The sequence below is a fragment of the Nuphar pumila genome, chromosome 4 (genome assembly GCF_984573655.1).
Source record: "Nuphar pumila chromosome 4, dmNupPumi1.hap1.1, whole genome shotgun sequence".
Classification (NCBI taxonomy): domain Eukaryota; kingdom Viridiplantae; phylum Streptophyta; class Magnoliopsida; order Nymphaeales; family Nymphaeaceae; genus Nuphar; species Nuphar pumila.
The window spans coordinates 31,438,905-31,460,894 of NC_143252.1; the positions used below are offsets into that span (position 1 = coordinate 31,438,905).

At 41.4% G+C, this 21,990-nt stretch overlaps 2 protein-coding genes across 4 annotated transcripts; both read left to right on the top strand.

The window, feature by feature from the left end:
* Positions 1 to 10,267: 10,267 nt before the first annotated feature.
* On the top strand, positions 10,268 to 17,651 carry LOC149839842 (telomere repeat-binding protein 3-like). 3 transcript variants are annotated; one of them, XM_090002846.1, is made up of 11 exons: positions 10,272 to 10,502; positions 10,980 to 11,051; positions 12,009 to 12,101; positions 12,194 to 13,184; positions 13,447 to 13,656; positions 13,742 to 13,804; positions 13,934 to 14,013; positions 14,475 to 14,713; positions 14,871 to 15,191; positions 15,410 to 15,473; positions 17,078 to 17,651. In XM_090002846.1, the coding sequence occupies exons 3-11, from the start codon at positions 12,027 to 12,029 to the stop codon at positions 17,246 to 17,248; spliced, it is 2,214 nt and encodes a 737-aa protein (XP_089858972.1). In that variant the 5' UTR covers positions 10,272 to 10,502; positions 10,980 to 11,051; positions 12,009 to 12,026; the 3' UTR covers positions 17,249 to 17,651. The 3 variants fall into 3 exon arrangements, with proteins under 3 accessions (XP_089858974.1, XP_089858972.1, XP_089858973.1); XM_090002848.1 differs by lacking the exon at positions 13,742 to 13,804 and having other exon boundaries at positions 10,268 to 10,502; XM_090002847.1 differs by lacking the exon at positions 10,980 to 11,051 and having other exon boundaries at positions 10,278 to 10,502.
* A 2,748-nt stretch (positions 17,652 to 20,399) lies between these two features.
* Positions 20,400 to 21,389, top strand: LOC149839843 (uncharacterized). The gene has a single exon (XM_090004939.1). It carries the CDS (start codon positions 20,400 to 20,402, stop codon positions 21,387 to 21,389), a length of 990 nt encoding a protein of 329 aa, XP_089861065.1.
* The last annotated feature ends 601 nt before the right edge of the window (positions 21,390 to 21,990 follow it).

Consider the following 21,990-nt stretch of genomic DNA (forward strand, 5'->3'; position numbering starts at 1 on the left):
TATATATATATATATATATATATATATATATATATATATATAACCATAAGTAGGGTGCGAGATAAACTGAGCTGCTCTTAGCTCGACATGTGTAAAGCTTATAAGGAGCTTGCTTGAACACATAGGCTCACAAACCGAACATCAAGAATAGGAGTCCACCTTATATATACTCATTAACTAATAATATAGTGTAGAACAAATGATTGAAGTATCTGGTTTGCAGGCAATAGTTTTAAATATAAAATCTTATTGCTTTCAGCTTTGAAACAATATAATTTTCTGTGTATAGCTATAAGAGCCTCCTTAAGGGGGGGAAGCGCTTGTGCAGCCCAAAGTGTCATGCTTCCCCCAAAAAGGGAAAACCTGAGAGAAACTCGCTTTAAAAATTGCTTCCCTCTGACATCCTTTTTGTTTCAAACTAGTTTTTCTTTCACTTCCTACCGGTATTCCCCTCATTTCTCTCACTTTTCCCTTGTTTTTTGTGTTTTCATGTTATTATTTATTTTTGCTTCACCTTCGCTTTCCATTCATTCCCCCTTCATTTCCCACTTGTTTTCTTTATGTTTCCTGTTTTTGCTTCTCACACGCTACCATGCTTCATATTACTTTTTAACACTCTTTTCTCCACTTCACACATCAGATCCCATATCCATTTTGCTTCATGGTAATATTCACTCAAGGTCATTATCACCTTTGAATTTGGCTCAGCTTGCCACATCAATGATCCAAGCTTGAACACTTGAACACGGTTCTTTCTGCCTGTTTTCCAACCCTAACCTATATTACTGAGGATGTTCAAGACATCAGCAATGTGTTGGTTTTATGGATTTGGATCCAGACCTCACTTGAGTGGTGTGGTTACAACTTTAAGTTCTAGATCAGAGTTGATCTCGGTCGTGACCGAATAGATCATAGTTATTAAGAAACAAAATGGATACGAGAAGCGATGTGTGAAGCAGAAGCCGGGAGGTGAGCGTTAAAAAGTAGTATGAAGCGGGAAGCGATTATAAAGCAATTATGCAAACACATGAAAAATGAAAAGAAAACACATAGAAAGCAATATGAAGTATGGGCAGAAGTAAATAAAAATGACATAAATAAAAGTATACAGTGATACAAAACGAACACACAAACTTATTATAAAATTTTTTTTATTTTTAATTAAAAAACATAGGAAGTGAGGGGAATCTAATGAGAAATGATAAAAAGCAAGAGAAACATTAAGTAAATGAAAGAGAATCGATTTGGGAAACAAGGAGGAAGTGAGCTTCACACTAAAAGGAATTCCTTCCCATATTTGGGAAGTGGGTGAGTAGTTTTTCACTTATGAAGCGAGCTTCCCCGTATAGCAAGAAGCTTCTGGTAACTATGGGATGGATTTATTGATCAATATTATGGGTAGGATCCAGGTCAATTTTACCTTTTTCAGGTTTATCTGTAAAGAAATTATACTGGATCCAGAAGAAGCTCAATTCAACAGAAATGCCTGTCCAGGTTCCCCAAGTATAGGATCCGGTCATTTTCTATTAAGGGGTAGGTGTATTTTAGCATATATTTGTTAGAGAGAGAGAGAGAGTTTCATTTCTAAAAAGTGGTCAGTACGGAGAATTGGCAGGATCGGACGGTGTAAAACAGCTCATGTAATAAACAAAAGACGACTAAGGAGATGAAGTGCTTTAATTAAAAAGAAATAAACCAAATATGGAAAAATAAAACAACCCATGTAATATAATGTGGACCAGTCAAAACGTAAATTATCGTGACAAATATTGTGATTTACTTCTTAATTATCTGTTGCAAATGATGTGTTTCATCAATTATAGATTTGAGGAAATAACCAACTTAATCCTTTTATTTTTTATTTGCTCAATAAGCTTTTTTTTAAAATACTTTAAGAGAAAAGGTATACCATTAAAAAAAGTCATAAAATCTAATTTCTTTTGTTTATTACTGAGTAGAATGGGGGGCTTGGCTCATCTGATAAGGGCAACTCATGAACATCACTAAGCTAAATTGACATCACAAGTTCAAAAGTCACTGGTACTTGTCTCTTGTAGGGATGGCAGTGGACATGGGGCGTCGCACAGTTTGAAAAAGAAATGGAGAACATGAAACGGGAATGGAGGCGAGGATGAAGGTCAAAATCAAAACTCATGCAGGGATGGAGGCGGGGATGAACTTACATCTTTTCCTGCCCCGATCCCCGTCTTGCCCTGCCCAATCCCCAATCATTCTTTAGGGATGGCAATGGACCGAGGAAAAATGGGCTCCGCCCAGCCTCGCCCCGTTTGGATCAAAGATGGAAGACATGAAACGGGGATGAAAGTTAAAATCCAAACCCGTGCAGGGATGAAGGTCCGGATTTTGAGATAGGGTGGGGGCGGGGGACAAGGTGGATCTCCACCCCCACCCTGGTCTACTACCATCCCTAGCCCCTTGCCATGAGGCTAAGTGTACTTTCTAGTGGGTGATATCTAGGGTTTCTTGTGCCTATTGAGCTCAGGAGCAGTGTGGCCAGTATCAGTGCGTATTGTATCATCGAAAAATTGATATGATATTGACCTGAATTGATTATTTTTTAATAAATGTAAAAAACTAGCTTAAAATTATTTTTTAATATTATTTTAATAGCTTTAATACATGTCATGTTTTTGATTGACACGCAATATTTTTTAATTATTTTTTAGCCGATTATTCACTTGAGAATCAATATCGGCCGAGACTCGCCTGAATAATTGGCCAAACGATACAGGATACTGACAACATTAATTGCTGATGAGTGATTGAGGTGGGTTTTTCCCCATTATCCAAAAAACAAGAAATAATTTTATTGGGGAAAATAGATTTTTTTTTTTTTTTGAGTTTTACTCCGAGAAACAGCCCCATGCGTAGAGACCTAGCTGCACTGGCTCAGCCTGCCATAGTACGGTCTCTATCCATGTCAGCATAAAACCCTGATGGGCTACTCCTCGACCCCAGTGAGTGGCCAAAGCTTTGGCTAAGCCATGAGAGTGACAACCATGAGATTTGAACCTAGACTGCTCGGCAAACGGTCTAAGCCCCATCCCACTTCTTCAAACCCCTTGAGTTAGTGGGATCTTTATTCTAACGACTTTTTCTAGCATTCCATGATCTAATCTTAAATTTTCTTATTGATTAATGGTGGGACCCACAAAACATCTATAGTTTCCCATAACCTTCCCATGAGGAATAAAGAAAAGGGGCGTAGATGGATTTCCACCACAAGTTCTTGGCATGCGCCTCATGTGAAGTGCAGGTTAAGTGAGGGGTGGGCGGGACCGTCTCAAACATGTCATTTTCGTGAGCCAAACAGGGTATTCCCCGATCGAGCTGTCCGGCTCTAATTCTTCATTAACGATGTAATGGATCCACCCACCTAATTTGGTTAATTTCTGTCACAGGGACACGCCATTTTTTTCACGGGGTACCTGGCGACAGACTTGACCATTGTTCCCAGTATCGGCCGATACATATCATATCGGCAGAAAATCATGATTCACTTGAGAATCGGTATCAGCCTATTCACCTGAATAGTTGGCCGGCCCATCCCGATACTGACTACAAACTGATACAGGCATACACTATTTTAATATTATGTCAATAATATCTCAATAAAAATGTATTTTATATATTAAAATATCAAAAATAATTTTGTTGGTCGCAAATAAAAGATCTGTGTCCTTGTGTATCATACTCACATCACATGCCGGGCCATACCGATATCTTTGTGATGTGTTTATCTCCATGTTATCAGTATCGGTGGGTATCGGTCTATATATACACACATCGTCATAGTGACAAATATCATGAGATTTATGAAAAAAATCGCGTTAATATCGTGAGAAATTGCTCGAAAGTTTAAAATGGCAATTTCTTGTGAGATTTTCAAAATATCACGAGATTTATGAAAAAACATAAACACTGAGATTTAAATGTGATATTTACAATTTAAACATCTATTTATCATGAAAAAACTGTGTATTTTTATTTTTAAATAACTTTTATTAATATTTTCTTATAAACAGTATTTTTTATAATTTTAATTTATTTTTTATTGCCAAGATTTTGCCAAAAAATGCGAGATTTATGAAAAAATTTCAAATTCTCTCAACTTTTTCAAAAAAAGAGATTTCACCATTCTTAACGTTTGTCACTATATATGCACATTGTATCGGCAGAATTTCAATACTCTGTAGGGCCTATTCAGCTAATTTTTAATAAATGTAGAAAATACCAAAAAATAATTTTTAAATATTCTTTTTAAAATATTTTAATACTTGTAACACATGTCACGTAATGATTGACACATAATAATTTTTTATTATTTTTGGACCGATACAGAACCATTCAAGCTTAGTCAGCAGAATCGGCAGCCCAATGATTCAGGGCCAATACCGATACTGACAACATTGGTTTATCTAGACATGGCTCTAGAGAGACCCACAATTTGGTAGTAAAGTGCTTGGGCTGTTAATGTGGAAATGTAGGTCCGGGTAGTGATTTTGACATGGTTCTAAATGCAAAAAGATTTTAAGAAAATTTATATGTTTTATCCTAACTTATGGTAAATTGATATTTAAGTACCTCAAGTTTCAATTATTAAAAAGAAAACACACTATTTTTTTTAGTATTGCTAGGTTGGCTGTTTGTTACTTTTACCCTATAGAATTATTTATTAGCCCTTAATTGTAGGTAGGGCTAGAAAATGAAATGAGCTGCTCATGGTCTGGTTCATGTTCATGTTCAGCTGGTAAGGAGCTCATTCAAACTTGTAAAATAGGATCAGTAATTAAGCCAAACACAAAGATTAAGTATTTGCTCATATCGGTTTATATAAGCTCATTAAGTAGTAATAAACATATTTTTGAGATATTTTTACATCATATATTGTAGCGTAGAATAAGTAGTTGCAGTGTTCGACTTGCAAGCAATAAAGGTCTGCTCCGGTTGACTCGAACCGAGCTTGAACACCTTAGGCTCAGTTTGTTTGACTTATTTACCAGGCCTAATTAATTGTAGGCACAAAAGTGGGAGCTACAACAATGACATTCATAATTTAAAGAAAAGAAAAAGTTAAAACCAATGTTGTTAAAATTGGTTTAGTAGGTGAATTGGTTCATAAAAAAAAACTGAATTGAATATAATCAAATTGTTTGTGAATCTGTATATTTTCACCATAGGATATCTCGTGTCATTAGAAAATAAAAAAAATTATTTTAGAAATGCATGCAGTACTTGCGGGGTAAACTCATGCCTAAACTTGCCAAATATTCATCTATAAAAAAAAAGTATTTTCATGTCCAAATTCGGTCCAGACATTATTTTTCATAAATTAACTATGCTAAATTCATCTATGGGGTCAAATTTGGACAATTTAACCTTCCCGTGTGAGTTCGAACTAGGGGGTTCTTACTGATGAGGGTAGCAAATATTTTTCCTTAAGAAAAAAGGTTTTTTCTTTCAAAATTCACCACTTTTGATTATATATATATATGTGTGTGTGTGTGTGTGTGTGCACAAGAGGGACAAAATTTCGGGTCCACTTTTTTAGATAAGGAAGGTTCAAAAAAGCAATTAGACATTGATCAAGACCCACTGGTACAAGTCATCAAAGTGTGCAAAGTAAAGAGATTGAAAAATAGACAGTCAAAAGTGTTTGGCTTGCAAGTAATAAATGTAAATTCAAACCCTATTGATTTCAGCCTTGAAACAATGCATTCCTTTTGTGAACAATTAGTTGGTCTAGATATAAACTCCTATCAGTTCCAACTATGAACCATGAATTACTTTAATAAACCAGCCAGCTCCTCCAACTTGCCTTGCTTAGCTCAAATTCTAGCTTAACTTCACTTGCCAAAAAAAAAAACGAGCCCGAATTTCAGTGGGTGTTTGATTCACGAACAACCTTAAACAAGAACATGGCATCCTGTTCAATCCATCGTGTCCTTGTCCAGGGCTGGAGACAAAGGTACCTTTTTATTAATGTTTTTCAAAGGTGTCCAAGGGTGTTCTGTCCTCCCTTTTTCAAAGCTTGAGGACAGAAAACTCCCCCAAATACTAAAGAGCATCCCAGAGGGACATGTGAGATGCGGTGTCTTGTCTGTCTGCAAGTCCCACATTTGCGCAGGTGCGTGTCCTTTGCATTATGTGGATTCCTAACACCGCTGTTCGTGCAATCATAGTGACAAATATATCGAGATTTATGAAAAAGTCTCATGATAATATCATAAAAAATTGCCTGAAATTTTAAAACGGTAATTTCTCATGAGATTTTCAAAATATGGCAAGATTTATGAAAAAGCATAAACACCATGTTAAACATAAATACCGTGATTTAAACACGATATTTATGTTTTAAACGACTATTTATAATGAAAAAACCGTGCATTTTTATTTTTAAATATTTTTTATTAATATTTTCTTATAAAAACAATTTTTTTATTTTTTAATTGATTTTTTATTGTCGAGAATTTGCCAAAAAAAGCATGAGATTTATAAAAAAAATTCAATTTCTTGAGAGTTTTTGCCGTTCTTAACGTTTGTCACTATGCGTGCAATCAACACTCGTAAAACCATGACCCTTATGCTCTTATTTTTTTTCCTATCCCTTGAGGAACGGTTTGATTCACAGACAGGAGAGGACAGGACAGTGCATCCTGTCCTTTCATTTTTTTTTTCACATGCGTCTCGTGTTGTCCTGTGCTCCCTATTCCGGCAGGGGGGGAATTGACGGAACGGTGGGGGATGCTGTTTTTGCATTCGCAGGACGCACTGAAATTGCGCTGGGCGTCCCGCAGACGGGCGGGTTAGGCCGACGCATCGTTTTCTGACTTGTATCGAGGACATTTTGGTCATTTGAGCAATAGTAGTTGCCTGCCACCAAATTCCCACCACACACCACCCACCCTTCTCGAAATCACCACGGGACACGTGTTGATGTTGGCTTGCTGGACTCTCCGCACGTGCGGGATCCGGCGGACGCTTTCGTCGGGTCTGGGTTTTCGGACCCACCCGTCGTGGTGTCGTCCCTGCGGTCTCTCTTTCTCTCTCCACACCTCATCAAAATCTGAACTAACGGCGTCAAGCCCTCGTGGTCCTTCCACCTGCCGCGTCAGCAAGACAATGGGCCCCACAACCCCTGCCCCGTCACTCTCAGGATGGTTCCTTTTTTTTTGTTTTTTCCGGGACGAAATAACGCTTGTTTTGGAAATTCGGATAATATTATCCAGAAGAAACCCCATCGGTTGTTAAACCTTTTTGACAACGTGGCACGTGCTTCTGCCCTGCCCTTTCCTTTTCATGAAAGCACTTTTGTGTCCCTGACAGTTTGTCGTTTTTGTCCTGATGGAGACAAAGGCCGCCATGGGCACAAACGGATCGGGCTTGGTAGCATGTCCGATCTGGATTTAACGCATAATTTCCGGATACAGATCGTTAAAATAAGATCCTAATGTCTATTCAGATGGACATAGTTGTCTGTGTTTGTTTTGACATAGATTTACGGGATCAGAATCTAACGTATTATTATTCTCAGATACAAATATTTAATTAAGATCGAGACATAGAGTGAGCGGCAGCAGCACAACTCTTTGGTGCGCAGGTACTGACAGGATGCATGTGGCCGTCCATCACAGCAGAGTGTGATGAACAGCGACAGTTGAAAATTGCAAAAATACCGATTTGCATATTTTCTCCTTTTAGCACGCATTTTTTACTGCCGCTAAATATCCCAGTTCCGCTGAAAACTTTAGCGGCGCCATTTTTTGGACGCTGGCCATCCATCACACCAGCATCGCTCCACTTTAGTTGCACAACTGTCACTTTTTTCTAGACATATATTAAAATCAGATTTGAATTTGTTTAATCTATTTTTCTTTTTTCTTTTTAATTCGAATCAATGATTTATGCCAATTCACATCAAATTCAATCCATTGACGCTTTGTACGTAACAAAAGTATTTTTTAGGTTTCCTACATCTCATCACATTTTTGGATTTGGATTTAGATCCATTGCATGCATTTTAGATTGAGAATCGATTCAGCATGAACTGGTGGCACCCCTGCACGGGCCTGAGCCTAGACCATGACCTATACCTTGGTCTTAGGACTTGGCTTGGAACTAGAGTCTCACTTTGACCTACCTGCTCCAGAGTTCAGACCTGCACATTGGTTCCTCTACAATTAACCCATTGATCATCCTCGTAATCAAACTCTACCATCCCGACTGCAAGGGTTTGGATCCACATCTCCTGTTTTTTTTTGTAGACCCAACTATATATATGGAGGATAACTGAGTTAGTGGGATGGGGCCTAGACCGTTTGATGGCCAGTCTAGGTTCAAAACTCATGTGCATCACCCTCCTGCGTAAGCTGAAGCTTGGTGATTCTTTGGGGTTGAGGGATAAGCCCTCGGAGTTTTACGCCGACATAAACAGACAGTAAGTAGGTCTAGCCGAGCCAGTGCAGCTAGGTCTCTGTGCCTAAAGCGGTTTCTCCGAGTAAACAAAAACTATGGAGGATAACATTGAGACAATGCGCTTTACTATCATCAAGTGATCACAACCGAAAGCGTGAATGAGCTACATTGTATGGTCATTGCTGCATGGTCTTGATCTGATCAGTTGGTTGAGTGCGTGATGCAGATTGAGCGCGAAACACGATTCGGTTTCGATACTGGATCCATGAGCTTTGTGAGATGTTCTTTCAATGCTAGGCCATGAGCCTCTGCATAGCGAGCCATATCTTGGTCCAATGACTTGACTAACGTCGGTTGAAGGGTGAGCTTAGGCCTTGGGAGCCTGGGACACAAATGAGCTAATGAAAAATTGTACAACTTAGTCAATTTTCTGATTGATAGTGACAAAAAGGACCATTCATTAGGATGGGAATTATAAAGGAAAAAAACGAGAGGGTATTCATGTAATTCTAGCTTGCTCACAATCCCTGTCGGGCGAACCTCCAAGGTCCCTTGGGGGGCATGCGAGTCATGACGATACGATTACGGTGGCTGTCACCGGTACGTATCGTGTCGTACATTTTCCTTGTAACTTAAGTGCGTCAGGCTTTGGGATTGCCTCCATTTTCGGGTCTGATTTTCCAAAAACATTTCTCTCAAAATCTAGGAGACACGAAAACTCATTTGACCCGTAAATTCCTTATTGGAAATTCACGTAACGCTGATTTCTGTGATGAGAGCGCGCAGTCCCGTAACATTTGTTTGACTTTGCCCTCTTTCTTAACTTTCTTTTCGCTTTAACGGTCCAGATCTAGAGCTTCTTACGATGGACAGTCAATTTTCCTTGGTAAGTGGAGGGCCTGGAGGCGTCTCGCGCATTCGAGCATAATTACGTTAATACCCCGAGAGATTACGAAAAGGGCAGAATGGTCCATAAAGTTGGTGGAAATGGCCAATGATGGGAAAATGCATCTCTTGGACTCGGTCAACCTTATGGGATGGTACCTTGACTTCGTCAGGTGGTTCGGTCAATAAGGCTATCTAGACCAGTTGGTGAGGTTGCACTGCGATACTGGGTCCCACAAGACTGGGCTGGCTCAGGGTTGATAGCCTAGTTTGTTTGACATGGTGCAACTGCATTTAGACTCGAACTTGAGGGTGTCTTAGTCCATTCAGACCACGGCTTTGGCGAGTTTGATCGCGAGATGAGCCAAGCCATTTTCATCCATGTAAGCATCAAGTCCTCTTTTGGCGCGATGTATCCTGACTTGGTCAAGTTAAAGGGCGCCTTCGAACTCGGACCAAACTTGTAGACCAAGCTATATAATCGTCCAATAATAAAAATCAGGGGTATTTCAGTCATTTCTGTACAGTATCTCGATGCAGGAAAAAGGGCCCCTTAATTTTTTAAGTTACAATTACCTCCTGCCGTTAAAAAAAAAAGGTTATGACAAAACATAACTGCCACGTTCAGCGGACGCTTTTTTTTACCTTCTCCTTTCTTCTTTTTTAACTTTTCTGCAGTAAATTCCTTTTTTTTAAAACTCTCGTGAACAATAAAAAAGAGGTTAAAAAACAGTTAAACCTGGGACCACGTACACTGGCCGTAGGATGCAAGAGGTAGACACGTGGCGAGCATCGACCGAGCAAACGAGGGTGTGGATCAACCCCGAAGGGGGAAGCGGTCTGGTTGGTTTGGGGCGACCGGGAGTAGCCGGTTTCCATCGGGGGTTTCCACCGGACTAGCCGGTCGTTGGGGGTCAAGAGTATAAGAGTTGGGGTTTAAGGGAAAGGTTGGAGAGAATTTGCTTTCAGGGTTTTGGTGATCGGAGAAGAAGAGAAAGGGAAGGTAGAAACGTGTTGTTCGCAAATTTTCCGGGAGATTTTATCACCGGAATTCGGCGTTCTCCGGGAACCGAGCGGCTTGTTTTCCGGCATCTCTCTGCCTTTTTTTTTGTCTGAATTCTGGTTTCTGGTACCGATTTTTGCCGTGCGATGGCGGTTCTCGAAGCCGGAACCTTTCCGAGGTTCGATTGTGAATTATTCTCTCTGGAACGTTTGATTTTTGCGGAATTCGATCGGGTTGGAAATTTTTGCAGGGTTTTATTATCCCTCTCGGGGTTTTGTAGAACGATTTTAATTCTGATTTGAATCTTCCCTTTGTTTTCTGGTGGAATTCTCCCTTGAGACGATGTGGAATCGATCTTACGTATTTGAAATGTGACGTTCTTCTTGGTTGATCTGTCTTCTTTTCGTTATTTTTCAAATTACGGCTTAATTGCTGGGTTTTGCTTCCATAATCGTCAATGATTTCTGCTAAACATATGAGATCTACGTTCTGTATCTTGAATTTCACAGTAATTTTCCTGGTTTGAAATCTCTTCTTTCTTTCTTTTTTTTGCTTTTTCTTACAGAATTACCCGATCTTTAAGGAGTTTCTGTTTTTTGTGTTGTGTTTCAGAAATCTTGTTCCTGATTGTGATTTTCGTGTATTTGTTGTGCAGGGGATTTCCAGTATGACCTGAGATTCCGCTCTCTCAATTAAGAATCAAAAACCGTTTTTTCTGAGAGAAAATGTAAGATCCTAATTGGTTTTGGTTCATCGTTTTTCCTTTTAGAAACTCTCTAGAAATCTCACTTTTTCTTAGTTTTGTCACAGGCCTCATTTTTCTCAGACCTTTGGATCTGATATCTGATGGCTCACTTTTATTTTCTTTTCAAAATTGTTCAATTAGTTCAGATTTACGGTTTTGCATTTTTTTCTCTCATCTTCATCCGTATTCACAGAATACGGATATTATGGCGTGTTATAGTCACTCATTGTCAGAAAGAAAATTCTTAGCCTGATCTTTCTTCTGGGGTTGTACATGTTATGTTCCTTTCCTATTTGGCATTATTTTCTTTGTCTGTCATGGATAAGGGTGCCATTTAAATCCTCTTTGTCCTCATTCAGGCTTTGGTGTACGATGTGGAATAGTTAGTTCCTGTAATTTTGAGAGCACATTGAGGACCTCCCTGACGTTTATTGGGATTTATTGTTTCCCTTCTATTGAGTTGTTCAATGTGCTGTCTGATCCATCTCTTAGATGGATGGTTTTCAACATATTGAAACAGTGGTGCTTTAATTCCGCGCTGTTGAAAGATGTTCATCCGGGAGAAGAATCCGTGCGTTGGAGGAGATGATAATTTCTCTTCTTTTCACAATTTGATATGATGCTCAGGGGAAATTTTCCTTTCCTTTTCTTTTTTTGTATTTTGAGTTTCAAATTACCGTTGGTAGCTTTATTGCTTTGTTTTCTAATTGACTTTTTTTTTCCCACACATTTGATCTCACAAAGAACCTGAACATAGTGATCGATTGCTTCAATTGTATGGCTTGATTTGTTCTTAGTTTCTTACCAGCTTCACTTTTCCATCGTGGATAGCGGATGTGCAGATATCTTGTATAGTTGATTATATCTATATTTTCGAGTGATTTTTTTTTGTGAATGGATCCAATGACATTTGATGCTTGCTTGCTGAATTTACCCTAGGTATTGTAAGACATAGTGATGCCGAAGGGGTTGGACTATGGATTCAACGGCTACCAGGTGCCAGCCATGCCCCGAGCTTCAAGATCAGCTAGGGTATTCCCACGTATTTGATTGGCTCTATTGTATTTTTTTTCTTTTGTATCGGGTTTTCTTTTTAATTGTGTCCTTTCTATTTTTTCCCTCAGGGCAAGCGTTCATTCAAAAAGAAAATCGGTGACGATCAGATGTGCGCTTTTGAATTACTGGCTACTGTTGCTGGCAAGCTATTATGTGAGAATGAAGCTTTTTCTGCCAACTGTGATTCTTTAACTGGAAGAACTAGGGAATCTGCTAAACAGTTTGCAGATGGTGAAGCTCATTATTTGAAGACGGCTGGATGGGCTCTTGCGGGTTTAGACAGTTCCCTTTCTGTTTCAAGTGAATCCATTAAGCAGGAGTTGCAGGATGAAGTAAAACCATTTAAGTTAGAAGTGTGTGATCAAGGAAGCTCTGATGAGGGTCCTTTAACATCTAGGGGTGGTTTACATCGGCAGGTCCGAAACTATAACCTTGAGGTCTTGCATGCTCACAACGCTGATGCTTCAGGATCTGTTTCAGTGATCACCAAGTGTGATAGCTCACCACAGGCTCCTTGCGCTGCCAATTTCTCTGTTGAAGTAAAAGGGAAAGGCTCTGGAGGTTCCTCTGGAGCACGGGAAATATGCAAACTTGAGGCAGACATGCTTCAAGGACAATGTGATGAAAAGGAAGGTTACCCTGACTCCATGGAGTCGAGTGAGTTGAAAACAGGTAATGCGATCATCGGAGACATGGAAGGTAACCAGGGGATGGTCAGGGGCCTTGTAAAGGAAGCTACACCTGATATATGCAGTTCTGTGGAGCCTATGGATGCTGAGACAAAGCCTCCTGCATTAGTTAGTTCAGACAGTAGCGATGAGGTCCCTTTTCCTGTTGGACACCTGCCCTGTAGTTCCCTTCCTATTTTCCACGAAGATGTAAAAGTACTTGGTAAAGATGATGATGAAAACTCTTCTGGGTGCAGTCAACCCAGCAACATAGCTCTAAAAGGTTACCGGCCTACACACATTGGAGATAGGAAAATCAGAAAACTGCTTTCCTCCAAGATGCGAAAGGTAGCTCCGAAAATATTGAATGATGGGAAGCCTTATAACAAAGGTATACAGAACTTTACCTTAAAATTTTGTGAATTTTATAAATTTTCATTAGGGTTTTCTGCTGTTTTTCTTAATTTTTCTGATTGTTGTTAGATAATGTTACAAATTTTAGATTTCTCTTACTAGGACGATGCTTGCATCACTTTGTTTTTGTATGTTTGAGACGTGGTTGAAGAGTCATCCTTTGGATTTTGTTTCACTCCATTGTATTTTTTTTAGATAGCTCTTTCTGTTTTATACTAATTGCTATCACTAATCATCAGATGTGGAAACAAAACCTATATTCTACAATAAGAAAACTAATTACAAACGACAAAGAACTCAAAGGTGCCCTCCTGCCAAGAGGAGAAGATTGTTTCAAGAGAGCCCTATTTCAACATATGATGGAGGGATCGACAGTGAAGACGTTTCTAATTTACCAGAGAAATTTGTATATAAAGAGACTCCTGTTCCTGTTTCAAGGACTAATCACGGTAATGTTTGATCTAATGACTTCACTTGGTCTTGGGTTCAATTTTGCTGCTGTGTTCCTAAAAGCTCCAAAGCTGTCATGTGCAGCCAGTGGGGCGGCATCCTCAATAGAAAATGCAAAATCATCCGTAAAGTCTAGTGATGCAAACGGTGGGGCCTCCCTCCTTTTGTCATGCTGTGTACCTCTCATCATTATCTATGATCTTTTTAAGTCACTTTAAATGCTGATTGATGTATCTTAAAATGTTTTTTTCTTTTCGTTTGGTTTCAATTGTACAGTGAAGCTGAGTATCAAGTCATTCAAAGTTCCTGAGCTCTTCATTGAGATGCCTGAAACTGCAACCGTTGGGGCACTGAAGGTAACCTCTTGTCTGGGTTCCCTATCAGTGTATGAAATTAGGTAGATGTATTTTGGATATTTTCACCTAGTGAAAGCTGTCACAAGGAGTTCAGTTCCATTATTTATCTTTTAGTCTCGAGTGTCCGTGTCTCCTGTTCATGTGGGACTTATCCGGCGTCTGTTTCTCTGTTTGTGTTATGATACTTATGCAGTTTAAGTTCACATTAAAAGAGAATGAAGCGGCATGTTATGTAGGTTCTATCACTGTCATTGTTAAGAGTTGAAAAGTTTCTCTCCCTTCCATGCTGCCTTTCCCAAAAATGGCAGGAAAAATTATGCTGTCATAGGATCACCACTAAAATGTGTAAAACTGTCTCTATTTGTGCACGCGGGCAGGCTTAGTCTTTTCACAAACTTGCACCTTAGATGCCATTAGGGTATTATGATATCTCTCTAAGCGGGCAAACAATTCGATTTCAGAGGACTGTCATGGAGGCTGTGACATCCATACTTGGAGGTGGGCTGCAAGTTGGCATTCTCCTGCAAGGGAAGAAAATCCGTGGTGACACCAAAACCCTGCTCCAGACAGGGATTTCCTGTAGCAGTGAGCTTGATGATGTAGGTTTCATGCTGGAACCCAACACCCTTCATGCCCCAAAGCTGTCCTCAAGTGATCCTTGCCCTTCACTCTCTCCCGAAGAAACTCAGCCGTTGAACAGGTGCATATGAATTTTGTAGCAACAAATTAAGTCTTGCTAAAATTGGAAAGGTCCATGTTTGTTCTTAGCTTTGGCCTTCATGCATTTTGGATATAGTAAATATGTGAGTGACTACAATGAATAGGGATTGAATTATCATTTTTGGTTTTCTCTGCAGGTACAATCCACTGTCCTATAATTCGGATCTCGGTGTGGATGAGTCTGCAGCGGCCCGACCTTTACGAGCTGATACGCCCATCTGGGCAGAGAGCGATTGCGATCAGATCTCATCTCCCGCCGATCTATCAAGCAAGAAGCCGACCCCGAATTCTCGGGCCCTGATTGCCATGCCAACTGTAAGTATGGAAGCACTGGCAGTCGTGCCCCTGCACTGCAAGCCCCGTCAGGGCGAGCTGGTGCAGCGGCGAATCCGGCGACCCTTCTCTGTTTCAGAAGTAGAAGCGCTGGTTAAGGCAGTTGAGAAGCTTGGGACTGGGAGGTGTGTGCTTTTCTGCTATGTTGATTCTTAAGCCTTTCTATTTAATTACTGATTCACTCATGGTTGAGTAGAGATGGACCATAGAGATTGGCTCGAACCAAAAACGTTCTACAAAGCTGTATAATTGTTGGCAGAGATTGTAGAACTTGCTGTGTTACACTTTGATTCCTTCTCCGTGTGGTATTCTTATTGGCGTTTCTTTTGGTTCACCGTTTCAGATGGAGAGATGTGAAGCTACTTGCTTTTGACAACGCGAAGCATCGCACGTATGTCGATTTGAAGGTAGTTGCTTCTCCGTTTGGTTCTGCTCTTCCTCTCTTCTTTTACCCCCATGTTTAGCCCTCTTTGCCTTGCCATCACGCAACCTTGCTCCAGGCCTCGAACCACCTTTGTTTACAATAATGGGGAAAACATCCTTCAGAAACCCCATCGTATTCCTGAGCCCACCACTTGTAAACTGTTTCTTTCAGTTTTTTTTTTTCGACTGAGAAAGCTGGGGTTAGGCTGATCCCTACCAGTTGTACTTATACAACCATACGATTGGGATTCGAACTTGCAACGTCCCAACACAAGGTGACGTGCACTAACTACTCCGTTGCTGGTTTCTTTCAGTTTTAGTATTCGAAAAGAAATGCTGAGAAAGTCAGAAGGAAATAAGAGACGTACTGGCAGACGTTTCTCTTCTTTTCCTAGAGAGTCTGTTTGACTACGTCTCCAGTTGCTTCTCATCTTCAATCATGAAGATGAGGTTTTCTGTGGGAGCCACTGTTGACTGTAGGTTTTTTATTGCTTGGCTGGGGAGCCAACTGTTTTCTAAGCGACGTTTAGCCAAGTGCTTTGGTTTTGGACTAGGCTTGGCAGATAAGGCTGGGTATGAGTTTTCTTAAAGGGAGGTCCTTTTGTTGAAGTAAACAGCAAGCGTACCGCTTCTTCGCTGTTGCTGATGCGGTTGTTGGGCGTTTGGCTTTTGGATCTTTTCAGAAGATGGCCAAATTTGTCAATTTTGGAATTGCTGGAATGATGCCACCTGTTCCTTCTTTTGAATCATGTGGTGTTCCTGGTCCCAGCAGCCTATCCTATGGCCTGAACGTGGTACCACTGGTGGTGGTCCCCGCATACCCCAATCCTCCTTTAATTCCCACCGGAAGGTCCACGTGGGCTATCTGCCGTGCTTCGTTATCCACGGCCTCTTTTTTTTCTGTTTTGGTCCACCCCGTAGGCAGTTTGTCTGGGCTGCTGGACCCAACGCGGTTCTTGAGGAGCCTATCTGTGAAATAAGGCAATAATTTGCCTTTTGGTTGGTGGATGGACCCTTTGAGGGTGTTCCTAGGATTCAGTTTCTTGGTCTGATGAGGGTGTTAAGTCCATGATTTTTTATTAGCAAATGGGCTGGCGTGGTCCCATTTTTTTTTTATTATGTATCCACCAGTGTCCAGCTGCTGGTTCAAGTAGCCTACCAGGGCTCCGCTCAGGAGCGACGTGTGAATGTCATCAAGTTGAGGGGACGTTCCAAGTTAATTTGAAACTCACGGGTGGTGTCCCTTGCCGCAATGTTGAAGCTGGGTGTGCTCCCCCGGTGGGCCGGGGGAACTTCAAGGGTTTTACCAACGGGAGGCCAGCCGATGTGTAGTCGGTGATGGTTTTTTTTTCAATTGGACTATCCAAAAGACAAGCTGCTAGTTCAAGTAGCTTGAAAGTTAACCTGGCTGAGTCTGCAATTCTTTTAATAGCCATTCTTCTTCTAGATGGACGGCATCTAGAGAGTCTCAAATGGAAGGCTGAGAATGAAAGCAAAGTATATGGTGGTTATATACCGTCCATTGCATAGATGAACGACAATGTTTTTCTGTGGTTGCTTGGTACTGATGTGGAATGTTGCAATGCAGGACAAATGGAAGACTCTGGTCCACACGGCGCGAATCTCTCCTCAGCAGAGGAGGGGAGAGCCTGTACCGCAGGAGCTGCTGGACAGGGTGCTCTCTGCCCATGCTTACTGGTCGCAACAGCAGGCCAAACACCAGGTCAAGCAGCAGGCGGAGACGCCCTTTCTGCTTTGATTCCCTGATTTGTAAAAAAAAGCGAACTAAACGAAGTCTATGTAATATTCTCTCACCATGATTCTTGGCCGGATTTTTCCCTTTTGTTCTTTACTTACTAGGGAAGTCTGGTGTGTATATGGTGCAATAAAGAGGGCAGTGTTGTGGATGGGAAAACTAACAGAATTCGTCATGGTTGCCGGTCAAGATTGCCAGGCATTTCATCTCTGTTACTTTTTGACAATTTGATGATTCTTCACGTGTTGGTGGTGTGATTTACTAAGAAGCAAGGAAGAAGGTGTCTGCGGGTTGAGTTGGGGATTGTGTCAATTGGTGGGGGAAGACCTGTTGTAAAGGGATGGTCCACGATTTATTTTCTTTTTTATTATTGAAAGAATCAAGTGAAATTATCAGCATTTTTTTTAACTATGTGTTCCTTTTCTCCTCCTCCCTGTCCTTTTCCTTTTCTTGTCGATACTAAGATGCTGGGAGATTATGGCCCTCTTCTTTTTATTAAGAAATTAAGAGGATATGTGAGAGTCGATTGAAGCTTTTTCGTTCGGGAGGTTTGTCCTTTCAGTATAGATGCTCCCCGTCTTTGTAAACTTGAACTTGATCCGGCAGAAGTCGAGTAGATGGACAAGAGTTACTAGAATAGATAGAACTTGCACCGATTAATCGATCAAACAAGATAATCGGTGGAAAGTCTTCATCCATGAGACCCATCGGCGGTTGTGGCAAGGGATCGAGAGCATATCAGTTCCTTTGATCCTTCCTAAATCATCTTCCTTCGGCGGGATGGGAACGGTGGTTCTTCCATCAATGTCCGACATGGCATCGGCTGCTCCTCAACTGTATAGTGTAGCTGATGTTCGGCCAGCCCATAGCTTGAACCATCAAGAGTCTGAATAAGAGGGCCATGAATTGAAGGGTGAGTCCAAAAATTTCATGGATTTGCCAACACCTAGGCTTTTAAGATACCAAAGAAGAAATGTCCCAAATCATACCTTTCCAGGCCCATGATCTCCCAAGAAACATTATCAAAGGCCCACACTTTTCAATTACTTCATGAAAGATGTTCATTTGGTAATTTTGGGCGGTATCATCCTTGCTAGATAAACTAAGTTGAACTTAGTCTATATCTCGAGTACTATACAACTCATGCCACCTTCAAGCTTGGGTTACAAAGATTTTTCCATTTGACAAAATGTATGTGTGAATGAATCCCTTATGTCTCCCATTCCATATAAAGTTGCAGAGCTTCGCTTTATGGATGTAATGATGGAGTGCAGATCGCTTAAAGTTGAGGTGATAGTATAATGATAGGATTACTAGCAAATGTTTGATTAAGCATAAACGCCCTGCATAAGGTAGCAACTTAGAATCTCAACCTTCCATCGATGGCTAATTTTTAGGATAATCTCCTTACAGTAGTCTGCTTTTAGCTTCCCAAGAGATCAAGACAGACCTAAGTATTGGGTTAGAAGGTTTCTGGGTAGCGATGTAAATGGTTCATATTCGGATTGGATGTGGCCAATACCATATTCGAGACGTTGTCCAAACAGATTCGAATTTGTATTCAGACTCGATGATGAAAAGCTCATACCAATTCCACCTTTTTTTACATGTAAATGGGTTTGAATATCCTTCAAATTCTACTATTTGTCAGATTTAGTAGCAAAAAATCAAAACCATATCAGCATCCAATTATAATTGTATATGGCCTTGCCTTACCAAATGCAACTAAAAGAAATCAAATTCAATCAGATATCAGATAAAATCCAATTCATTGACATCCTTCTTGGAAACCAGACATTAAGCGAGCATAGATGGGAAGCATAGTCCAAAGAATTAACGGGAGAGAATGAAAAGTTTATTTTGAAGTGCACTTTCATACCTACATGAAACACAAATTAAACTTAAATTTTCTCCACAACAACAGAAGTTAGGGGCCCAAGCCTGGACCTCATTCATGGCATTCGAAAATCTTTTTAAGTGGCCTTCGTTTGGCGAGGACAAACAAGGTCACCTTGCCGAAAACCACATTTCTCCTTCCTCTCTCTTGTCATGCCTTTTATATGGAGATCAACTTTTTGGCCACCTTAAAAGCCAAGGTTGATAGATGGATTGTCCTGCAGCTCTAGTTGTCCTTTGGCTGATCAAAGAGTGAAGCAACTCAGATGGGTGCAATTCAGCAGTGAACTCATCTGGGCTCATGAATAGACTTGTATTGAACTGAGCTAACTTATTTAACGTTATTCTCACACTTTTTTGATTTGAAAGAAGCATTCTCGTCGGTCTAGTGAGCCAAATCTGAACTGAGGATAGTTTGATTAAAATAGGATAATAAAGTTGTAATATGTATATGTTGCTTTTGGGTGCTTGTTTGATAAGAGCAGTTAGTGAACGTCACCTTGTGTGCCGGACATTGCAAGTTCAAAACCCAATGGTACGGTTGTGTAACTGGTGGGGTTCTGCCTAACCTCAGCTTGCGGGCCTGCACCGCGTCAGTTCTCTCATGCCACCTGGCATCCTCAGATTTGAGATGCTAGGGCATCACCTTTTGCACCCTCATATAAGTGTTCGGCTCCGATCACTGGATCTGCTCACCATTTAAACCGATGTGGATCAGCCTTTGGAACCAATTGTGATATTCTTAAGATATCACACTTTTATCTAGAAAGCCTACACCAAGAACGTGATATTTTTCAGATGTTGTTTTTCTTCAAAATATCACATTACTTATCATGCTACTAACGGAACGAAACTTTTTACATTTTTATTTTGTTTATGTTTTTTTCGCCAGATCTTTCTTGATAAGATTGACCCAAGAACAAGATTTGTGACAGTGAAACCAAACGCCAGATTAAAATTTCCTTTTTTTTTATTAAAACGGTTTTAACTGTGCTGTAAAGAATCAACGGTCCTAGAAGGTTGACAAGAGAGAGTGAGGAGGATGCCAACGGTCAGGATGACCAAATAAGGCATCCTCCTATCTGTCAAGTGTGAGCGGGCCCCACCTCGCCAACCAAAAGCGGTTTGAAGGTCCACTCCTTATATTGCCCCACAAGGGACCCAAGGCTCTTGCATTGTTGGTCGCCTCATCCCCTTCCGAGTCGGACCCTCCGCCACCGGTTCGGTTATTCCGCTTCCGGTTTGGAGGGGAGTAACGATGAAGGCCCCGGCGATCGGCATTGCCCCCGAGTCGTTCCAGCTCCTCGAGATCAACATCATCTCGGCCCAGGGCCTCCACCCCGCGGGCCGATCCATGTCGACCTACGCGGTCACCTGGATCCACCCGGACCACAAGCTCGCCACCCGGGTTGACTCGGGAAACCACACCGCCCCGCAGTGGAACGACAAGTTCATCTTCCGAGTCGACCAGTCGTTCCTCCAAAACGAGACGTCGGCGATCATGGTGGAGATCTACAGCACCAGCTGGTTCCGGGACACCCTCCTCGGCACGGTCCGGGTCCTCATCGGGAACCTCCCGAGCAATGGAACAGGGCAGTCCAACCTGAGGTTCAGTGCGCTCCAGGTCTGGCGGCCGTCCGGCCGCCCGCAGGGGATAATCAACATCTGCGCCGGTGTGCTTGACGGGCCGATCCGGAGCGTGCCGCTCTACACGCAGATGAACTCGGCCGTCGGTTACCAGGACCTCATGGGGGAGAATTTCCCAATGATGAGGCGGGCCAAGGGTATGTACCCCTCCGACGACTCGGTGTTGCCGAAGAAAGCCGGTTCGGTGTACGACGAAGCGATTGAAGGGCCGGAGCTGAAGAAGGTCGGGAGAGCATCGTCGTTCAGCGGAACCGAGACGGTAGTCGACGAGTCGGTGGTGGAGTTCTACCCGGCGGAGGTCGACGGCTCGGTAGAGAATTGGAGCGTGCCGAGCAGCGGCGGGCGGGAGGAGCTCCGGCAGAAGCTGGAGAGGTGGCGGGCCGAGCTGCCGTCGGTTTACGACTACCGGGTCGACTCGTTCAGGGAGCTGAGCGGTTGGAAGACGACGCCCGGCGGCAGTGTGGTTGGTGATGGTGGTGGCAGGGTTAGACGAGGAGGGCTGCTCTCGTGCTTCGCCGGCGGGTGCGAGTGCTCCGTCGCTTGTGGGGTGGATCCGAAGAAGCGCGCCAGGCGAGCGTCAGCTGGTGCTGGGGCCGACTAGGCTCAACGTACGACAAATCCCCATCGTATAGCGTCTCATAATGTGATCCGTCTTCCTTGTGTTTAACATGCATACTCACGTAAAAGAATGGGAGTACAAAACTTTGTATCTTACGAATCTGACGGTGACAAATTTCATCCTTTTTTTTAATGAAAATATCACATAAGAAAATGGTATTTTGATCGCGCATTAGATAGCCAAAATACCGTGATGTTGTCGTTTAAATCAAATATCTTAATTTTATAGCACCATTTGCGTTTATATCATCTGTAAAAAAAAATCTTATTATGCTTTTTTTATATTTATTTTACGATTTCTCTAATTTTAATGTACTTTGTATGCTTATTTATGTTTTGGCATATGCTTATTTATCTTACGAATCTCATGGTGATAAGTTTAGCTTTTGGTTTTCTTTGAAAATATCACCCCAAAAAATGTATTTTGATCAGCCTATTAGACAGCCAAAATAATGTGATATCGTTTAAATAAAATCTTCCTAATTTTGTAGCACCATGTATCTCAAAAAAAAGGGCTCATTATTACTTTTTTATGTCCTGTTCATGTATGTTTATTTTACAATTTTTTATAAATTTTTATGTAC